The 21321-nt window shown below is 37.6% G+C and overlaps 3 protein-coding genes across 3 annotated transcripts; 2 read left to right on the forward strand and 1 right to left on the reverse strand.

Annotated features, from left to right (window-relative positions):
• Positions 1-559: 559 nt before the first annotated feature.
• On the forward strand, positions 560-1570 carry LOC131640679 (glycine-rich cell wall structural protein 1.8-like). The gene has a single exon (XM_058911063.1). The coding sequence runs from the start codon at positions 659-661 to the stop codon at positions 1385-1387; it is 729 nt and encodes a 242-aa protein (XP_058767046.1). The 5' UTR covers positions 560-658; the 3' UTR covers positions 1388-1570.
• A 2680-nt stretch (positions 1571-4250) lies between these two features.
• On the forward strand, positions 4251-5554 carry LOC131640682 (glycine-rich cell wall structural protein 1.8-like). The gene has a single exon (XM_058911065.1). The coding sequence runs from the start codon at positions 4307-4309 to the stop codon at positions 5396-5398; it is 1092 nt and encodes a 363-aa protein (XP_058767048.1). The 5' UTR covers positions 4251-4306; the 3' UTR covers positions 5399-5554.
• A 5836-nt stretch (positions 5555-11390) lies between these two features.
• Positions 11391-15573, reverse strand: LOC131640684 (uncharacterized). Its single transcript, XM_058911067.1, has 7 exons — positions 14851-15573; positions 14584-14701; positions 14356-14469; positions 14089-14234; positions 13674-14003; positions 13333-13455; positions 11391-13022 (listed from the first exon to the last, which is right to left on the reverse strand). The coding sequence occupies exons 1-7, from the start codon at positions 15571-15573 to the stop codon at positions 11391-11393; spliced, it is 3186 nt and encodes a 1061-aa protein (XP_058767050.1).
• Positions 15574-21321: the final 5748 nt, after the last annotated feature.

The following is a 21321-nucleotide window of genomic DNA, read 5'->3' on the forward strand; positions in this document are numbered from 1 at the left end:
AAGAAATATGTCTTACACAAAAAGTTCAGTGACATAAAGGTAACTTAAAGAAATATGTCTTACACAAAAAGTTCAGTAACAACAATCGCGATAAAACGATATTAGAAGATATTGCCAATTTTTTCTTTTTTTTTTAGAAAGCAAAAAATTATATTAAATGGAGAATTAAGGGTTCTCCAATCTAGTTAAAAAAAATCAGAATACTCTAACAAAAAAGAATTGATATTGTGGCAATTACAACCACTATTATAACATCTGTATCGATCGAAATCGCGAAATTATATCGGGATTCTTATTTGAAACCTTAGTCTAAGATTAAGATAGGTCTTGTTGAGTACAGTGTGAATAAGATATAGTTAATGCGTGACAGCATAATCACACTAAAATTAGTGTAATAGAGTGAGTGTGTACTTGTTAGTATCCACCTTGTGGGGACAATTATATTTTTCTTCTATGCATGTGCTTGGGCCACTCTCAGCACAAAGAATATCTATCTTAGTGTTGTTGTACAGAAACATGTCATGTTATTCTATATATCTATATCATTATCTCTACTTCATGGGACAATACAAAACGCACTTTTATAGTCTCATTGGTCCAATTCAATTCCTATAAATACCCATCTTATGAAGTGAAACCTCAATTGTGACATTTCAATATGACAACTTTGAAAGTTCATAGTATTTTTTTCTTTGTGTTGTTAGGTTTCGGCATATGCTCTGCATTCCGTCACTTTGACTTGTATCATGGGACTGGTGGAGGATACCATGGTGACATTGGTGTGAGTGGAGGTGGAGGTTATGGAGGTGGTGGAGGTGGAGGTGTAGATGGATATGGAGGAGGAGCTGGTGGAGGTGAAGGTGAAGGTGGTGGTGAATATGGAGGTGATGGTGTGGTTGGTGGTGGTGGAGGAGGAAGTGGAGGTGGCGGGGGTGGTAGTGAGGTTGAAGGTGGTGGATATGGTGGAGGGGCTGGAAAAGGTGGTGGGGAAGGATATGGCGGTGGTGCTTCGCATGGAGGTGGTTATGCTGGAGGTGGTGGAGGTGGTAGCGGTGGTGGGGGAGGTGGTGGTGCTGGAGGTGCTGGTGGTGGTTATGGAGGTGGGGAAGGAGGCGGAGCAGGAGGTGGACATGGTGGAGAACATGGAGGTGGATATGGAGGTGGAGGTGGAGGTGGAAGTGGAGGTGGAGGAGGAGGTGGAGCACATGGTGGTGGATATGGTGGTGGTGAAGGAGCAGGTGGTGGATATGGGGGTGGAGCAGAAGGAGGTGGTGGAGCAGGTGGTGGATCTGGTGGAGGTGGAGGTGGTGGAGGGGCACATGGTGGAGGATACGGCGGTGGTGCTGGAGGTGGCGAAGGCGGTGGCCACGGTGGATATTATCCTTGAAATTAAGTGTTATGAATGAAAAACTAGCTCCTCCTAAGAATAAGATGTGGTTATGAGGATGCTGATAAAATTCTACTATAATTTATCTTTGTATCTTACGTGAAATGTTGAATGAAAGAAAACTAATGCTATTATATATATCATGATATGCCATTGCTTTGCATGGTATAATATTTCAATCAATTATTGTTGGTCTCTGCCCAATATTAAGAACATAAATCTTTGATGCTCACACTCTAATTGAAATTAAATGTTAAATATATAATTTTTATGAAATAAAAATTATATCAATTGAGATGCATAAATAATCAAATGAAGATCAAAGATGAAATTGTGAAGTATAAATTATGAGTAAACAATTAAGTATAAAATTAAAAAATAAAATAAAATTATAAATGAATATAATATGTTTGAATGATCATAATTTTTTTTTTAAATATATTTAAATTTTGAAGTTTTTTAAACATATTAAAATCAAATAGATAATCATAGTAGTAACTTGCCCACTAAAGCAACCCTAATATCAAATGTTTGTAAATGAGTCAAGTCTATAGTACTAAAATAAAATACCTAAAATACTAAGTGTTTAAATAAGATTATTTTAATTGCAACGAAAGAAGATAATATTTTAGAAGAATTTAAAATAATTTAGACAAAAATTATTGTTTGAATAAAAATAACAAAAATTGTTAAAGTGATGCAAGTTTATTAAGTATTTTGTTTAAGTAAAATTTAATGAGATTTAAAAAATATTATGCTCCATAAAATATAAATGTCAAATTGAATATTATTATTATTATATCAAATTTTACAAGTTAGTCTTTATATTTTTGAAGTTTTACCGTTGATTTTAAAATTTTTCTAAAATTCCAAAAAGATTCAATAATTTTTTAAATTTTATAAATTGATCCCTTTAAATTTTAAAAAGTTGCAACTTGGTTAAATACAATTGAAAGTAAGCGTTTCATAAAAAGATAACAATCATGATTTTTCAGCTCATTCAACAAAGTAATTACTCTTAGTCATTTGGCGAAATTCTAATTATGCTCCCTGATTTCGTAGATACACATTCGAAAATATTTTTTTTTTAAATTTAGTTTTTTCTGTAGGTACATATACGGAAGTGTTAAAACATAGTGAACGTTGGAAAATCCTCACCATCATCCTGAGGCCTCAGGGATAAGGCAGTAGATGTGTAAGGCCCCTTAACTATAGCGGATGTAATAGGTAACTCTGCTGCAACGGATGTATCAGGTGCATTTGCTGGAACGAAGACTCCATCAGTCACTTGTGACAAACATCTGCATTCGTGCACGTCGCACAGAGGCATGATGTGTAGTCATCCCACATATAACGCGGTCTTGATGGTCGGCCATAATGTCTGCATTGTATTACAAATAAAATCGAGTTAGATACAATTTGATAATTAAAAAGAAATGAAAAAAACAAATTTACTGCCGTAGATACACATACAGAACTCTTCCGTAGATGTATCTACAAAACAAGCTAACATTTCAAATAACTGGGTTTGTTCTGTAGGTGCATCTACAGAACTACCTAATTTTCATTTGTTCCGTTGATGCATCTACGGAACGTTCTGTAACTCCAAAGACGCGGAAATGGCGTCTGTCACTATTTCAAGGGCTTAAAAATCTCATTTTGACGGCTTGATCGTCCGTTTTACACATCCAAAAATATCTACATTGTCTCTAAACTATATTTCTAAAACTATCCAATCATTTCTACACTTAAAAATTGATTTCTAACTCTATTACGGGAAAACTCGAAAAGTTGAAAACTTACCGATTAAATTGCATTTTGAATTTGTTGGAATATGTTGATCGTTGATGCACACGTTTACCACCGAACTCGAGAGAAAAAAAACAACTTTGGTAAAAGTATGATTTTTGAGGTTGAGGGAGAGTTGGAGTTTGAAAATGAGAAAGGTGAAGAATCAGGGAAAAGAAGAGTCTAGCGCCAGTTTAACATCAAATTCTTCTATAGATACTTATATGGAAGTCTTCCGTAGATCGATGCACCTACATAACAAAATAATTTTAAAACAAAAAAAATATATTTTCGAAAATACATCTATGAAAGCAGGAGAACATTTTTAACCCAAAAGATGGGGTTAGAGATTTTGTATCTATAAACCATCCTAGACTCTTTTAACCACCGGAAACAGTGTTTCTTCATAAATATTTAAATTATAATTGGTGTTGGATTTTAATAATTTTTCAATTCAAAGAGGCTACAACTCTAAGTTCGGTCCTTTACAATAATGTGTCAAAGTTTGTATAACCTTCCACTATCTTTAGTTTACATGTGACATTCATAAATGTGTTAAATATATTGTAAAAAAATAATAATAATAATTCAGTATGCATAGCATCCAAATTATGCCTTGGTAAATTGTTTACTCAGTAAGAGAGGTCCTAAAGAACTTTTTTTATCCCATTGTGATATTTCTCATATGAGTAAGCTATATAATTTTTGGGTCTTGATTATTTTATGCTTTAGCATTTAATTTTTATCATTTACTGTATTTATTTAACTAAATAAGTGCTTAAAGGAAATTAGGTAAGCTATAACAAAACTCTTGCACAGCACATTGAGAATACAATGGAGCTAATGGGAAACAGCAAAATCACACTACAGTTGGTGTAATAGTGTGAGTATGTACTTGATTGTATGCCACTTTGTGGGTACAATTGAATTTATCTTCTCTGCATGTGCTTGCTTGCACCACTCTAAGCACTAAGAAATTCTCAAGATGTCATATAGAAACAATCTTTGTCATCACGTTACATGGGACATCACAAAACGCGCTTTTGTAATCTCGTTGGACCAACTTATTCCTATAAATACCCATCTCAAGTGTAGTGAAACCTCAGTTGTGGGATTTAAACATTCTTAACAATGGCAACTTCGAAAGTTTTAAGTATTGTTTTCTTTGTGTTGTTGTGTTTAGGAATATGTTCTGCTGCTAGAACACTTATTACCATTGGTTTGGGTCATGAAATTAGTGGAGGTTTCCATGGTGACATTGGTGTGAGCGGTGGTGAAGGTGGAGTACATGTTGGAGCAGATGGACATGGAGGAGGAGCCGGTGGAGGTGGAGGTGGAGGTGCAGGTGGTGGTGGTGAATATGGAGGAAATGTTGTTGCTGGTGGTGGAGGAGGTGGAAGTGGAGGTGGTGGTGGTGGTGGTGCAGCTGAAGGTGGATATGGTGGAGGAGCTGGCAAAGGAAGCGGGGAAGGTGTAGCACATGGTGGTGGTTATGCAGGTGGCGGAGGAAGTGGTAGTGGTGGAGGCGGAGGTGGTGGTGCAACTGAAGCTGGTGGATATGGTGGAGGAGCTGGTAAAGGAGGCGGGGAAGGATTTGGTGGAAGTGCAGCACATGGTGGTGGTAATGCTGGTGGTGGAGGAGGAGGTGGTAGTGGTGGAGGCGGAGGTGGCAGAGCAGCCGAAGGTGGTGGATATGGTGGAGGATCTGGCAAAGGAGGTGGGGAAGGATTTGGTGGAGGTGCAGCACATGGTGGTGGTAATGCTGGTGGTGGAGGAGGTGGTAGTGGTGGAGGTGGAGGTGGCGGAGCAGCTGAAGGTGGTGGATATGGTGGAGGAGCTGGCAAAGGATTTGGTGGAGGTGTAGCACATGGAGGTGGTTATGCTGGTGGTGGAGGAGGTGGCAGTGGTGGAGGTGGAGGTGCTGGTGGTGGTTATGGAGGTGGTGAAGGAGGTGGTGCAGGGGGTGGATCTAGTGGAGAACATGGAGGAGGATACGGAGGTGGGAGTGGAGGTGGCGGAGGAGGTGGTGCTGGTGGAGCACATGGAGGCGGATATGGTGGTGGTGAAGGAGCTGGTGGTGGATATGGAGGTGGAGCAGCAGGTGGTGGTGGAGCAGGTGGTGGTTCAGGTGGTGGTGGAGGTGGTGGAGGTGCGCATGGCGGAGGATATGGTGGTGGTGCCGGAGGTGGTGAAGGTGGTGGCCAAGGTGGATATTATCCTTGAGGCTTGCGCTTACATGGAAATTTATTATTTTTAAATGATTATGATGATTATCCTTGAGGCTTGACTTTACTATCTTTAACTATAATGGTGACAAGAAAAAGAAATAATTATGATGATTATAAACTACTACTACTAAAATTTATCGTTATATATATATATATATATATATATATATATATATATATATATATATATATATATATATATATATATATATATATATATATATATATATATATATATATATATATATACTGCTTGAAATGTTAAATGAATGCAAATTAATGCTTCTATCATAATGAATTGAATTAACTAATTGATCTGTTATTGCTAATGATGCCAATAAGAGATATCTACGTGAGTTTAACATGAACAAGAATCTATAAGATAAGCTGAAGCAAAAATCAAAGAGGAAGAAGAAATTAGTCGCTGGGCTGGGAGACAAAACCTCAATGTCTGCTATTATTCTCAAGAGCATTGGTCCTAGGAGCTTCGCAGTGAAGAAAAGGATCAAGCGCAGACAGACAGATTCTGACCCAATTGAAGACGCGGAGATGACTGGTGAGTCCCTCTCTAACTGTAACTCGGTAACTGATTCTGGTATAGTTTGTAGCAACTTGCGGGTCGCGGGTACCTCTGAAGTGGGAAGGAAGGTTTGGAACGCCATTGGAAGGTTGGGGGTAGTGAGTGAGAAGGAAGACAGTGTTTTAGAGAAATCGATTGAGGCCATGGAGAGGAGAGAGTCGGAGGGATTGAAGTGCAAGAAGGTGTCCCTATCTCAGTTATTATGAATTTAATGTCTTATAATATCAGGGGAGGTGGGTTTTCCTTGAAAAGGAAAAGAGTCAGTTTTCTAATTCAAATGCATAAAATTGATGTCTGTTTTCTTCAAGAAACAAAAATTGTTTGCTTTAATGACAGCTTAGCTAGAGAGTTTTGGGGGTCTGAGGAAGTGGAGTGGACTGCTGGGAATTCGCTAGGAGCCTCTGGCGGAATGGTGATATTGTGGCGGAAAGGGGCAGTTTCTGTGAATTTTAGCTTCCGTGGTAAAGGCTTTGTGGGCATAAACATTGTGCTGAAAGGAGTATCGTATAACCTCATTAATGTCTATGCCCCGTGTAACAGGAAGGATCGGGGTCTGGTTTGGCCAGAGTTGCTAGCCCTGAAAAACAGACGAGGGACGGAGGAGTGGTGTATAGTTGGTGATTTCAACGAAGTTCTGAATGAGGATGAGAGGATGGGAGTTGCTAGAAGTCGTGATCGTATAGGGATGGAAGAGTTTATTGGTTTCGTGGAAAGTATGGATCTAGTAGATGTTAATTGCGTGGGGGGAAGATTCACTTGGTTCAAAGATAACGGGAAGGCCATGAGTAGGCTAGACCGTTTCTTATTATCAAGAAATATGATGGAGGATTGGGAAGTGATAGATCAACGAATTGACAAAAGGGATATCTCCGACCACACGCCTATCCGTTTGAACTTGGGAAAAATCGATTGGGGACCTAAACCCTTTCGGTTTAATAATGCTTGGTACAAACACAAGGATTTCAAGGAGTTTATCAAGGTGGAATGGGGTAAGCTCGACTTCAAAGGAAGGGGGGATTTTGTTTTGTATGAAAAACTCAAGTGTTTGCGTGAGAGGTTACGGAGGTGGAACCGGGAGGTGTTTGGTTGGATTGACCTTAAGGTGGAGGAGGAGGTGGATTACATGAATGATTTAGATAGCTTGTTGGTGGACAATTTCGGAGGTGAGATTGGTAGCTTGGTGGCCGAGAGGAGAGGAGCTAGCAAGGAGATGTGGAATGGTATGCAAGTTAAAGAAGCAATGCTTAGGCAAAAGTCCCGCAACCTTTGGTTGAAAGAAGGGGACAAGAATTCTAAATTTTTTCATAACGCCATTAAAGATCGTCAAAGACGTAACGCGATTACATCATTGGATGGTGGAGAGGGAAGGGTGGAAGGTGTAGAAAATATTAAGGAGGAGGTTAGAAAACACTTTCTTGATTTCTACAAGGAGGAAGAGTATGGTAGACCGGTGCCGGAGGGTATAGAGTTGAAGTCGTTAACCGAGATGGATAGGGAGCTTCTTGAGTGCCCTTTTTCGGAAGAAGAGGTGAAGGAGGCCGTTTGGTCGTGTGATGGGAACAAAAGCCCCGGGCCGGATGGTTTTTCGTTGGAGTTCTTTAAATTATCTTGGGAGGTCATTAAATTGGATGTCTTAAACTTTGTGAAAGACTTTTATGAGAAGGCCACCCTCACTAAAGCTTGTACTTCATCTTTCATTACGCTAATTCCAAAGGTTGCTAATCCTCAATCCTTAAGGGATTATCGTCCTATTTGCTTAGTGGGAAGTTTGTACAAAATCCTAGCAAAATTGATGGCGGCTAGAATCCGAAAGGTTATCGGGAGTTTAGTCTCCAAAAACCAATCGGCCTTCATACCGGGAAGGAACATTTTAGACGGAGTGCTTATGGTTAACGAGTTACTAGATTTTTCCATGAGGAACAAGAGAAATTGTGTGGTTCTTAAGGTGGATTTCGAGAAGGCGTGCGATAGAATTAGTTGGAGTTTTGTGAGGTGTATTTTGAGAAAGATGGGATTTGGGGACCGATGGATGCGATGGATGGAAGGATGTGTCTTTTCTAATCATTTATCCGTTCTAGTTAACGGTAGTGCTACGAAAGATTTTAGGGTGGAGAAAGGCCTAAGACAAGGCGACCCTCTATCCCCGTTTTTATTCGTTATAGTTATGGAGGTCCTAACGGCTTTAGTGAAGAAATCCAAAGAAGTGGGAGATTTTTGTGCGTTTAGGATAAATGGTACCACGGAAGTAGATATTCTTCAATTCGCGGATGATACGATTATTTTTACCGAAGGAGATACCGCTAATTTGTGGGGTATGAAGGTTATTTTAAGAGCTTTTGAATTGATGTCCGGTTCCCGTATTAACTTCCACAAGAGTAACATCTATGGCTTAAATGTTGATCAATGTTTTATGGAGGCCGCCTCCAATTTTCTCGCTTGTAAAGTAGGAAAGCCCCCTTTCAAATTCCTTGGGGTGAAGGTGGGGGGTGATCCTAGGAAGATTGCGATGTGGAAAGAGGTGACGGCTATGGTGGAAAAAAGATTGGCGGTTTGGAAAGGTAGAAATCTCAACTTGGCGGGTAGGGTGGTTTTGCTAAACTCCGTTCTTAGTGCGGTGCCGTTATATTACCTCTCTTTTTATAAGGCCCCTAAGAAAGTGTTGAAAGAGATAATAGCTATCCAAAGGAACTTTCTTTGGGGTGGATGTGACTCGAGAAAAACGGTCAATTGGGTTTGTTGGGATACGGTTTGCAAACCACGAGAAGAAGGAGGGCTAGGAGTGAAAAACTTAGAAATCATGAATGTGGCGTTACTAAGTAAGTGGAAGTGGAGGATTCTTACGGAGAAGGAGGCGTTATGGAGGGATATCCTTGTTGCTAGATACGGCAAAGTGAAAATGAAGGTCCTAATCGGTGATGTTTCGGTGGTGGGGAAAAACGATTCAATGTGGTGGAGAGACCTCTTGATCTCGGATAATTACGAGAACCTTGCCTTTAATCACTTTGCCGGAGCTATCAAGTGTAAGGTCCGAAGTGGTACTGACATACCTTTTTGGTATGCTTGCTGGTCGGGCAATCAATCTCTCATGGAGGCATACCCGGACTTATACCGATATGCCAAGAACCATCTTACTGACATTTTTTCTGCAGGTTTGTTGTCCTATGGAGCGGCTGACAGCGCCTCTTCCACAGATGCAGATGGCATTTGGCAATGGCAGCTTCATAACATGGTGGAGATGTGTAGAGGGGAAGATACGGAGCTGACTGACAGCGGCGATACGGAGCTGACTCACAGCGGCGGAGATGCTGTCTCGGTACAGCAGCGACATACCCTCATTGTTGGCTTGCTGTCCGATCTTCAGCAGCAAGGGGTGCGCGTGTATGGTGATGGCGAGGACACTTTCGTTTGGAGTGCGGAGGCGTGTGGTGTTTTCACGGTGAGTTCTTGCTATAACCGTTTTAGGAAGAATCTTTCCGGTCCCCCGATAGATAATATCACAGTTGTAGCCTTATCCCATCTCTGGAAAGTTAATGCTCCCCCCAAAATTCTATTATTCGGTTGGCGTTTCATTATCAACAAAATTGCAACGAAAGACCTTTTGGTTAAAGGGGCATTATTTTGGATGGTGATGATTCTAGATGTGTTTTTTGTGCTAAGGAAAACGAGTCGCTTCGTCACTTATTCGCTCATTGCGAAGTGACAAATAGAGTTTGGAGGAAAGTCTTTGATTGGGTTGGAGTTGACATTTGTTTATCTAGGGAGGAGTTTGTGAATTACTTTCATTATTGCGGGAAAATAACGTGTGTCAAGACTAGAATCATCGGGGCGGTGGTGTGGCTATCAACGGTTTGGAATATTTGGCTATCCCGGAACGCTATCGTTTTCAAAAACGAAACCTTTAGTTTCCTTGGTTGTTGGTCGGAGATCGTTTGTAATGCTTGGAGGTGGTTAAGCTCTTTTTATAATAGAGTCTATTATTGTAATTTGTATACTTGGAATATTCTACCGTTCTCGTGTTTTGAGACGTAGGAGTTTTCCATTTGTATCTTAGGGCGGAGCACCCCTTTTGCTCCGATTAATCCATTGCCTATTAAAAAAAAAATAAAAAAAAAACAATTATAAAATATTTTGATTATCAATTACTCGCACGCATGGAAAGGACTGAGGAATTAATCATGCATGGTGCTAAATTATTAGAGAAATTGAAATGAAAATATAGGCTAAAATAGGTTATCGATATTTTAGTTATACCAAAAATAAAATAGATATATAGTAGAAATTATAGTTTGTTATCGAATTTGTGGTGTAATATTTTTGTTTGCATGCAAAGATGATAACACAATATGTTGAATTGTACTTCCTATAATTTACTTTCCTTGTAAAATATAAACACATTTTAACGAAAAATAAATAATTCAACTGAACTAACCATTCTAAAAGAAAATTAAAAATTTTAGGTGAACCTTTGATACCTCTCCAAAATCCAGTGATATTTTTAAATTTGAGTATTTTGATGGAGGATCATTTTTATAAGCCATACGAAATATATAGTTTAATAAATGAGCTAAAACAAGGAGTAAGAGATATACCCATGAAAAGCAAAAATAACCAAGCTGCTGTCAAGACATTCACAAGTGTGTTCATAAAAGACTTCCAAAACAAAAATTATTGGAGCATATATAAACTTGTGGAACTCACATGAATTCTAACTTAGTTAGAAACACCATAAAAATTTATATTCTAGGTAGAAGTACACTATCCTAGTTAGAATTCATATGAACTCCACAAGTTTTAAAAGGGGCCTATATAATTGGGATTTCAACTGCTGCACTACAATTTTAAGTTATCTGCAGCGGTAGCAAGTAATGGTCTGTTTGGATCCACATTGACACATCAAACTTCATGTCCCAATGTATATTGAAGGTGTCACGAAAATACAATGTTTGAGCTTGTCGGCAGCCAACCTATTTCATGGCAATTTCACAGAAACTCATATTGATAAAAACGTACATTCAACAACATAGTACATATACATGGTGATATGTTATGTGTCAATGCAGATCTATACAAACCATTATCCATATATCTTTCAGTATCAAAGGTTTTAGTTTCAACCTTTGTCCTTAATCTATACCAGAATCATATATTCATCAACCCAAACAAATTTATGTATCAGATAGAAGGAGATATTCGACAATTTTTACATGAAGGGGAATCATATATTCATCAATTCAAACAATTTTTATGTAACAGGTAAAGGGAGATATTCAACAGCTTTTATGTAACAGGTAAAGGGAGATATTCAACAATTTTAACATCAAGGGGGAACCTTAAAACTACTAATCTCTAATCTCATTGCATGAAATTCTGTTCAACATGACACTTGCTGTTGATCAAGGTGAAGCGTCTAGCTTTGCGGAATCACATCGTCTTCACCCATGTCACTCCCAAGCCTCTCATTTGCAATCTTGGAATCATTATCATCATTTGCATCCTGGGAGTCGGAATCATTATCATCACTTTCATCCTGGGAGTCGGAATCATTATCATCATTTGCATCCTGGGAGTCCTTATCATTTGCATCCACCAAATCACATTCTTCTCCATCCTTGCTACTCACAGATGAATCATTAGCATTTGCATCCACCAAATCACATTCTTCTCCATCCTTGCTACTCACAGATGAATCATTAGCATTTGCATCCACCAAATCACATCCTTCTCCATCCTTGCTACTCACAGATGAATCATTAGCATTTGCATCCACCAAATCACATTCTTCTCCATCCTTGCTACTCACAGATGAATCATTAGCATTTGCATCCACCAAATCACATCCTTCTCCATCCTTGCTACTCACAGATGAATCATTAGCATTTGCATCCACCAAATCACATTCTTCTCCATCCTTGCTACTCACAGATGAATCATTAGCATTTGCATCCTTAGAATCATTATCATCAGCTCCATCCATACCACTCACAGATTTCTCATTTGCATCCTTGGAATCCTTATCATTTGCATCCGCCAAATCACATTCTTCTCCATCCTTGCTACTCATAGATGAATCATTAGCATTTGCGTCCTTAGAATCATTATCATCAGCTCCATCCATACCACTCACGGATTTCTCATTTGCATCCTTGGAATCCTTATCATTTGCATCCGCCAAATCACATTCTTCTCTATCCATGCTACTCACAGATGAATCATTAGCATTTGTGTCCTTAGAATCATTATCATCAGCTCCATCCATACCACTCATAGGTTTCTCATTTGCATCCTTGGAATCCTTATCATTTGCATCCCCCAAATCACATTCTTCTCCATCCTGCCTACTCACAGATGAATCATTAGCATTTGCGTCCTTAGAATCATTACCATCAGCTCCATCCATACCACTCACAGATTTCTCATTTGCATCCTTGGAATCCTTATCATTTGCATCCTTGGAATCCTTATCATTTGCATCCGCCAAATCACATTCTTCTCCAGCCATGCCACTCACAGACTTCACATTTACATCCTTGGAATCCTTATCATCATTTGCATCTGCCAAATCACATTCTTCTCCCTCCATATCACTCACAGACATCTCATTTGTAGCTTTGGAATCATTATCATCTGCATCCTTGGAATCCTTATCATTTGCGCCCGCCAAATCACATTCTTCTTCTTCTAACATGTCACTGGAAGTCTTCTCATTTCCGTCGGGCGAATCACTATTAAATCCATACATCGAATTGCTATCATCTGCGCGCATCGAATAGTCATCATTTAGTTTTGGCGAATCGCTATTATTTGCCCGCATCGAATCGTCATCATTTGCTTCTGGCGAATCACTTTCAGTTGCTTCCAAATCAATAAAAACAACATCCTTTTCTTTACGATCTGAATCCCGTGTGTTGTCTATATATGTTGCTTTAAAATCTCTCTCTTTATGTTTCAGAATACTAGAGAACCAGGCTGTACCTTGTTTTGCATAAAACAGCATGTATGCCTCTTGAATCAGGACATGTTGTTTAGAAACACTATAAACCTGAAAAGGAATTAATTATCAGAAAATTAATAATTCACATTTGAACTAATTAATTATAACAAAACTACTATAAACATTCATTAAATAGGCACAATCTATCTGCAAAATAAACATCGGATTTATAGTATTAAATTACATTTGCAAAATTTATGCAACTTACAACTTTTTAAAAATCACTTGCTCTAATTAAACAATGTAAGAGCCAATGAATAAATCATATAATAACACATTTTATTTTCAAACAGAAACCATATAAATATGGAAAACATGAAAGCTATACTATAAGAAGAAATTTCCATTGATACTTTACCGCAGCGTCATCCATCAAATGCCAATGGTCTTCATCAGAACGCACATAGCTAAAGTAATGCCCTGAATTAGCTGTGGATCCACTATGCACAACTACCGCGTATAGATCATACTTCAACATTGGCTGTTACATAAAAATGAGTCAAAAAAATATCAAATTTGCATGGAGAAATTGAAACAGTTATTACAGTCAGAACTGCAATTGCAACCTAATATAAATATTTGGAGGGTAACCGCAGTGGAACCACAATTTAAAACCATATTTGGATGTAACACAATTGAAATACACGCGGAAAACTTGAAAAAAAATGTAGGAAGGACAAAAATGAATTCTAAACTTACATCTTTCTTGCCTTTTGCAGAGGTATAAGGCTCCAAATCCAACTCCATAGTGAAATAAACATGATGATTAATCTTTTCGAAAGAGCTTCCGTCATTTTTAAACCTTTTCAAATGTAGTACTGCAACTTCTGGCGCCTTATCAATCAAAAGCTGTTTCTCCTTGTATACTTGTTGGTCGCAGTTACTACATTTAAGCATCTCACCCATGTTTTCTACCATGATATAAGCATCCAGAGCCCTTTGAATGGTACTCACATTTTCTACCGCTAAACCCAAGTCAAGTATTGGATCAACGGTATTAGAAGAGAAACCACAGCTGCAACATCGAAGCTAAACAATAACAAACATCAAAATAAGAAGATAAAATCATCTATGAATAACTAAAATAAATAAAAAATTAATGTTAGCATCATACTTGGCTAACAATTTCGCCTCCAAATATTTGTTCAATTATATCATATGAACCATCTTTTTGAAAGGCACTTCTAAGGTTATTCAAGGCGCCTATCAGAAACTCGTGTGCATCCTCCTGTCTATGCGCTACAAAATTATCTGAAAATTCTGTTACCATATATGTCATGGATCACAATTCATATTTCATACCACAATCAACTATTAAAGAGATGAATTTTCACAATTAGCAACCAAAAAAAACAATCAAAGTAAAAAGAAAAAAGGATACGCTTCACATTTTGAAGAAACATATCTGGACGAATTGGGTTTCGATCAATATGAAAAGCTCGGGCATTATGTTCACTGAAAGCACATATAACACAGAAACCACCACCCCTGCGACCTGAAAATGAAAATCAATTTCAACTTCCATATTAAAATAAATCAATATCATGAAACCTATTCAATCTCAAAATAAAGAAAAAAGATATTACAAAAAACTAAAAAATTCCCGTACATGATGAAGCATCGTGAGAGTAATAACGAATAAAAAGATACAGTCCCCCAGTATGTGTCAAGCACTGAAGAATCGAAGCCATAAAACAAGTATTAACCAGATTCTCAATTCCAGCTCCCTTCAAAACGAATCACACACAAAAAAAAAAAAAATCGATTCAGTTCTTCTTGCATGCATCAATAAATAATTAGTAATAATAATAGCATCACAAACAAATAATTATAATCAATAATAATGATTAACATGATGATGATGGTGATAACGTACCACGAGTTTTGATCGAGGTGTCGGAATTGGAACGTCAGTATTACCGTCATGATCAACGGGAACGTAATTGATGGAAGAGGAGACGACGGCAGAAACTTTACGGCGACGAAGACTTGTTTCAGGAGCTTCCCAGCTATCAAGGAAATCTAGAGCCATAGGTTCATTGGTAAAGACAGGATCCGCACGATCGGAGATTCTATCATCAATGTTGCGCGCAAATGGAGGAATCCAATCTTTCTCAACAGATTCAAGAACCGAATAATTTTCATGTTGAACAGGAAAGATCGTGTTCAGTGGTTCCGTGATCAGTGGTTCCAGATCATCGAACAAATTCATTGGAAGAAACTTGAACAACTCGTCGCTGATTGGCTGTGGCGGTGGAAGAGTGGAGCGAGACGGACTTTGACGGTTGAGTTCTTCCAACGGCATCGGAATAAACTTGAACATGTCCTCGACTAAATCCTCTGTGGATTCGACGGGGTTCTGCAACGGCGTCCATGATGATGGCGGTGGTGGTGGTCGAGTAAAAGTGGAAGAAGAACCACCGTGATGTTTCGGTTTGGGAGTTGGTTCGGAAGTGTAGGGTTCTGGCATTGATCTTTTGCGAGACTCGGGAGCAGGTTCGGGTGGGGGTTGAGGTTCGGAGTTGAGAGGTTCGGAGTTCATAGGTTCGGAGTTAGTTGGTTCGGGGGAAGAAGGAGGAGATGATTCTTGAATACACATTTTTGGAAACTGTGAAATTGTAACTAACTTCGAATGAGTTTGTTATGGTGAAATGGGATATTTATATGAAATGGGTTATGGCGTTTAGAAATCTTGTTTTCTAGTGTTGTTGTTGTTCGTTGATGAGAATGCGAGAGTGATGAGAGTGTGTGGAGTGTTCTACAGTGTTCAAAAAAACGAGTGAGTAAATGGAGGGAAAAGATGAGCTGTGTAACTGAAACGTTTTTCAGTTAGGTTCTTTCAATAAATAAAAACATTATTATTAAAAAAAATTATATTATTATTAAAAAAAATGTAATTTTATTATTATATACTGAGAGTTCATTAAAAAAAATTATTAAATAAATAAAAACATTTCATTTTGTTTCTAAAATATCACTCTTTTATCTATTTAATTCATATTTTATTAAATGTAATTTTAAATTATGAAATATTATATTAAGGTTTTGTATTTAGTTTTTCAAAAGTATAAAAAATTATTTTTTTTCATTTCAAGTGAAAATGTTGATTGTAGATTGTAGATTGGCAAATACAAGAATCAACTTGCAGAACAAGTTTTATACATGCCTTAGGGTGAACTTTTTTTTTTAGGTCGACGAATAAAAGTTATATAATAAATATGATAATATGGAAAATAGAAAACAATTTGTTATTGTATCTAATCTAAATGACTTGGATTTTTTAAGAGTTCGGAAGAAAACTTTGATGGAAGAGAATTGGATAAAAAATAGATAAATTATTTAAAATGTGCTATATTTTTAAGGAATGACAATGGAATGGTTATTATTAATAAATTTTTTATTTTAAGAGAATTATAATATTATAAAATTGTGTTATTTTATAAATCATTAATGTTTTAATTTTTTAAGTGAGTGTGTTTAATGGCATAATAACTAACTAATTTAGTTAGAAAGTAAGTTGGGTTGGTTACTTGGCCAACAAGTTATATGTATATATGTATACTTAAAATTTGAATTCAATTCTATTAAGACATTTCATTTTTCATTTTAGTGTGCTTTATTCTTTCTTGTATCGCAAGAAATAGAAACTGGAGCTAACAATTGGCATTAAGATCCTACTTTACTACAAGATAGATTTGGTTTCAATATTGGAAGTGAAGTGGTTTCGACACTAGAGTAGTTTATTTTGATAACAATGAAGGCTTTGGGTTTCAATATTAGAGTAAATCACTTTTAGTACCAGAAAGAAGTCTTTTGATACTAGGAAGTTTTTTTGACTTTGGGTTGGTGTGATACAAGGAAACATAAGAGAATTATTAGGAGGCAAATCATTGGAAAATATAGGGTGCCTAGTGATTTCTTGAGGCTATATTTGGGAGTTTGGAGGGAAAGGGAGGGGTGGGCTTTGAAAAATAGGAAGAATTTGGTGAAAAGAATAAAAAGATTTTGGATAGGAGGGCCTTAGAATCAAACTTACCAAGATGATCTTTAGTATTCAGAATGAAACAAATACATCCAAAAGGATGAAAATATGAAATGTTGGACTTTCTGTTCTTCCACAATTCATAAGGAGTCTTATTTAGAATAGGTCTTATAGAGATTCTATTATGAATATAACATGCAGTATTTATTGCTTCTGCCCAGAAGTGCTTAGCCATATTGGTTTCATTGATCATGGTTCTGGTCATTTCTTGTAGAGTCCTGTTCTTTCGCTCTACAACTCCATTTTGCTGTGGAGTTCTAGGGCAAGAGAAATCATGGGCAATACCATTTTCTTTGAAGAACTCCTCAAAGAATCTGTTCTCAAATTCGCCACTATGATTACTTCTTACTTTTATGATTTTGCACTCCTTCTTAGATTGAATCTAAGTGGAGAATTCAAAGAACACTGAATGAGACTCATCCTTGTGTTTTAATAACTTTACTCATGTCCAGCGGCTATAATCATCTACAATGACTAATCCATATTTCTTCTCTCTGACAGATGCTGTTTTGACTGGGCCAAACAGATCAATGTGCAGAAGTTCTAACGGCCTAGAGGAAGAGACAACATTCTTAGATTTGAATGCAGGTTTGGAGAACTTGCCCTTCTGACATGCTTCACAAAGAGCATCTGATTTGTATTTCAGATTTGGGAGTCCTCTGACCAGATTTAGTTTGTTAATCTGAGAAATCTTTCTCAAACTAGCATGTCCTAATCTTCTGTGCCAGACCCATTGCTCTTCAGAAACAGACATAAGGCAAGTCACATTCTGCTTCTCAAGATCAGAAAGATCAATCTTATAAATGTTGTTCTTTCTCTTGCCTGTAAATAGGATTGAGCCATCCTTCTGACTTACAGCCTTGCAAGACTTTTGATTAAAGATTATGTCATAACCATTGTCACTTAATTGACTTATGGACAATAAGTTATGCGTTAATCCTTCTACAAGAAGTACATTAGATATGGAAGGAGAGTTACCAATACTTATGGTTCCAGAACTAATTATCTTGCCCTTCTGATCTCCTCCAAACTTGACTTCTCCACCAGACCTAAGCACCAGGTCTTGGAACATAGACCTTCATCCCGTCATGTGTCGCGAGCACCCAGAGTCCAGGTACCATGACATGTTGTGCTTTGTCTTCTTTGCTGCCAAGAATATCTGCAACAGAAATTATCTTCTCCTTAGGTACCCACAACTTCTTGGGTCCTTTCTTGTTAGTTTTTCTCAAGTTCTGATTGAACTTGGGTTTAGCATAATAAACAACAGGAGGAACAGCATGATATTCTTTTGGTTTAGCAGCATGATATTTTCTAGGTTGTGTCACATGCTTTTTAGTGTGTGTAGCATGAAAGCTTTTGGCATGTGAAGTGAGCCTAATATCATGTGAGTGGTCATATTTGAACTGATTATACAATGGCTTGTATGTGATTTTCATATCATCTACAGGTTCAAATTTGTGTGGGGTATCACCCTCATAGCCAACGCCAATCCTTTTGTTTCCAGAAACACCATATATCATAGAAGCAAGATGACTTCTGCCAATACTTCTAGATAAAAACTTTCTGAAGCTCGAGTCATATTCTTTCAGAATATGATTGAGACTAGGAATGGATTTTTCTGATTCAGAAGGAGATCCAATATCTTTGGATAATTTTAAAACTTTTTCCTTCAGTTCAGAATTTCCCACTTCCAGCTTCTTAGTTTCAGAATCAAATAGCTTTTTCAGCTTTTTGTATTTGATACTAAGATGAGCCTTGAGTTCCAGAAGCTTTGTTAAACTGGAAACTAACTCTTCTCTAGATAGTTCAGAAAATACCTCTTCAGAATCTGATTCTGATGTAGATTCTGATCCATCATCAACTGTGGCCATTAGTGCAATGTTTGCCTGCTCGCCTTCAGAGTCTGATTCTGATTCTGAATCTGAATCATCCCACGTTGCCATAAGACCTTTCTTCTTACGAAACTTCTTCTTGGGATTCTCCTTCTGAAGTTTTGGACACTCATTCTTGTAGTGGTCAGGCTCATTGCATTCATAGCATGTGACCTTCTTCTTGTCAGATCTTCTGCTTCCATAAGATTCTCCTTTTTCAAGCTTCTTAGAACTTCTGAAGTTCTTGAACTTCCTTTGCTTGCTCTTCCAGAGTTGGTTTACCCTTCTGGAGATCATGGACAGTTCATCTTCTTCTTCTGATTCTGATTCATCAGAATCTTCTTGTTCAGCCTGAAAAGCGTTAGTGCATTTTTTATAATTAGATTTTAACGAAATAGACTTACCTTTCTTCTGAGGTTCATTAGCATCCAGCTCAATTTCATGACTCCTCGGGGCACTGATCAATTCTTCAAGAGATACTTCATTCAGATTCTTGGCAATTTTGAAAGCAGTCACCATAGGACCCCATCTTCTTGGCAAGCTTCTGATGATCTTCTTGACATGATCAGCCTTGGTGTATCCCTTGTCAAGAACTCTTAATACAGCAGTTAGCGTTTGAAATCTTGAGAACATTCTCTCAATGTTTTCATCATCCTCCATCTTGAAGGCTTCATATTTCTGGATCAAGGCAAGAGCTTTGGTCTCCTTGACTTGGGCATTTCCTTCATGAGTCATTTTCAATGATTCATATATATCATAGGCAGTTTCCTTGTTAGATATCTTCTCATATTCAGCATGAGAGATAGCATTCAGCAAAACAGTCCTACACTTGTGATGATTTTTGAATTGCTTCTTTTGATCATCACTCATTTCTTGTCTTGGAAGCTTTACACCATTAGCTTTAAATGGATGTTTGTAACCATCCACCAGAAGATCCCATAAGTCACCATCTAGACCAAGAAAGTAACTTTCAAGTTTATCTTTCCAATATTCAAAGTTTTCACCATCGAATAATGGTGGTTTAGTATAACCATTGTCCCCATTTCCATTATGTTGCTCAGCAGAGCCAGATGTAGATGTAGGTGTTGGATCTTCACCAACCATCTTGACTTAAGCGTTTTTCTCTTCCTGAATCTTTTCTAAACACGGTTAAGTGCTTGCACCTTAGAACCGGCGCTCTGATGCCAATTGAAGGATAGAAAAACACTTAGAAAGGGGGGGTTTGAATAAGTGTAGCTTTAAAACTCGTAAGATAAAAACTATTTGCACAATGATTTTTATCCTGGTTCGTTGTTAACTAAACTACTTCAGTCCACCCCCTTGGAGTGATTTACCTCACCTGAGGATTTAATCCACTAATCACACAAGATTACAATGGTTTTCCACTTAGATAACCTCTAAGTCTTCTAGAGTATTTTGATCACAACCTGATCACTCTAGGAACACAATGCTTAGATACCCTCTAAGACTTTCTAGAGAATCCGATCACAACTTGATCTCCTCTAGTTCTTACAAATGATTGTAAACAAATTCTTATAAGAGTTACAATGCTTCTTAATAAGCTATTATCACAACTGTGATTTTTCTCTTAAGTTTAAGCTTAATCTCACTAAGATATTACAACGGTAATGAAGTGAGGTTGAAGATGAAGTTTGAGAGCTTTTGAATTTGACAGCGTTTCTATAAGTTTGCGCAAAGTGTTGTTTGCAGCTTCTCATCAGAACTTCTATTTATAGGAGTTTGAGAAGGTGACCGTTGGGAGCATTTAATGTGTTGCATGATCCATACAGCATTGCATTTAATGTTTCACTCTTTTGTCAACTACCTCGAGCCTTGCTTTTGTTGTGTCTACTAACGTTGCCTTTAATAGCTTCTAACGTTCCTTTTGTCAGTCATCGTAGCCTGTCATCTTGTACTTGCTTCTGATCTGATGTTTGTGTAAACAACGTTTGAATATCATCAGAGTCAAACAGCTTGGTGCAGAGCATCTTCTTGTCTTCTGACCTTGAAGAGCTTCTAGCGTGATACCATGAGAACTTCAGTGCTTCTGCTTCTGATCTCAAGTTCTTCTGATGCTTCAATAGACCATGTTCTGATTTTGCTTGACCATCTTCTGATGTCTTGCGAGAGCATGTTCTGATGTTGCATACTTGAACCTTCTGAGTCAGTGCTTCTTGCGCGGATTTTGTGCATACTCTTTATATATTTCCTGAAATGGAAATTGCATAGAATTAGAGTACCACATTATCTCATACAAAATTCATATACATTGTTATCATCAAAATTAAGAATATTGATCAAAACAAATCTTGTTCTAACAGAAAGATTGCAAGACTTTATTCTACATTCAACAAAATGTGGATGCTCATCATTTTGAAAAGATTTCGAAGATGAAAAAATGAAAGGTTCAGAGGCGTGTAATATTTAAGAGAAA

This window comes from Vicia villosa, unplaced genomic scaffold (assembly GCF_029867415.1).
Source record: "Vicia villosa cultivar HV-30 ecotype Madison, WI unplaced genomic scaffold, Vvil1.0 ctg.003270F_1_1, whole genome shotgun sequence".
Lineage (NCBI taxonomy): Eukaryota > Viridiplantae > Streptophyta > Magnoliopsida > Fabales > Fabaceae > Vicia > Vicia villosa.

Bases quoted from the DNA above. Each gene is read 5' to 3' on its own strand.
- LOC131640682 (XM_058911065.1), top strand. From the start codon at position 4,307: ATGGCAACTTCGAAAGTTTTAAGTATTGTTTTCTTTGTGTTGTTGTGT.
- LOC131640679 (XM_058911063.1), top strand. From the start codon at position 659: ATGACAACTTTGAAAGTTCATAGTATTTTTTTCTTTGTGTTGTTAGGT.
- LOC131640684 (XM_058911067.1), bottom strand. From the start codon at position 15,573: ATGTGTATTCAAGAATCATCTCCTCCTTCTTCCCCCGAACCAACTAAC. The intron at 14,702-14,850 runs GTACGTTATCAC...TTCGTTTTGAAG, and splicing joins CACCTCGATCAAAACTCGTG to GGAGCTGGAATTGAGAATCT. The intron at 14,004-14,088 runs GTATGATGCTAA...GTTATTGTTTAG, and splicing joins GAGGCGAAATTGTTAGCCAA to CTTCGATGTTGCAGCTGTGG.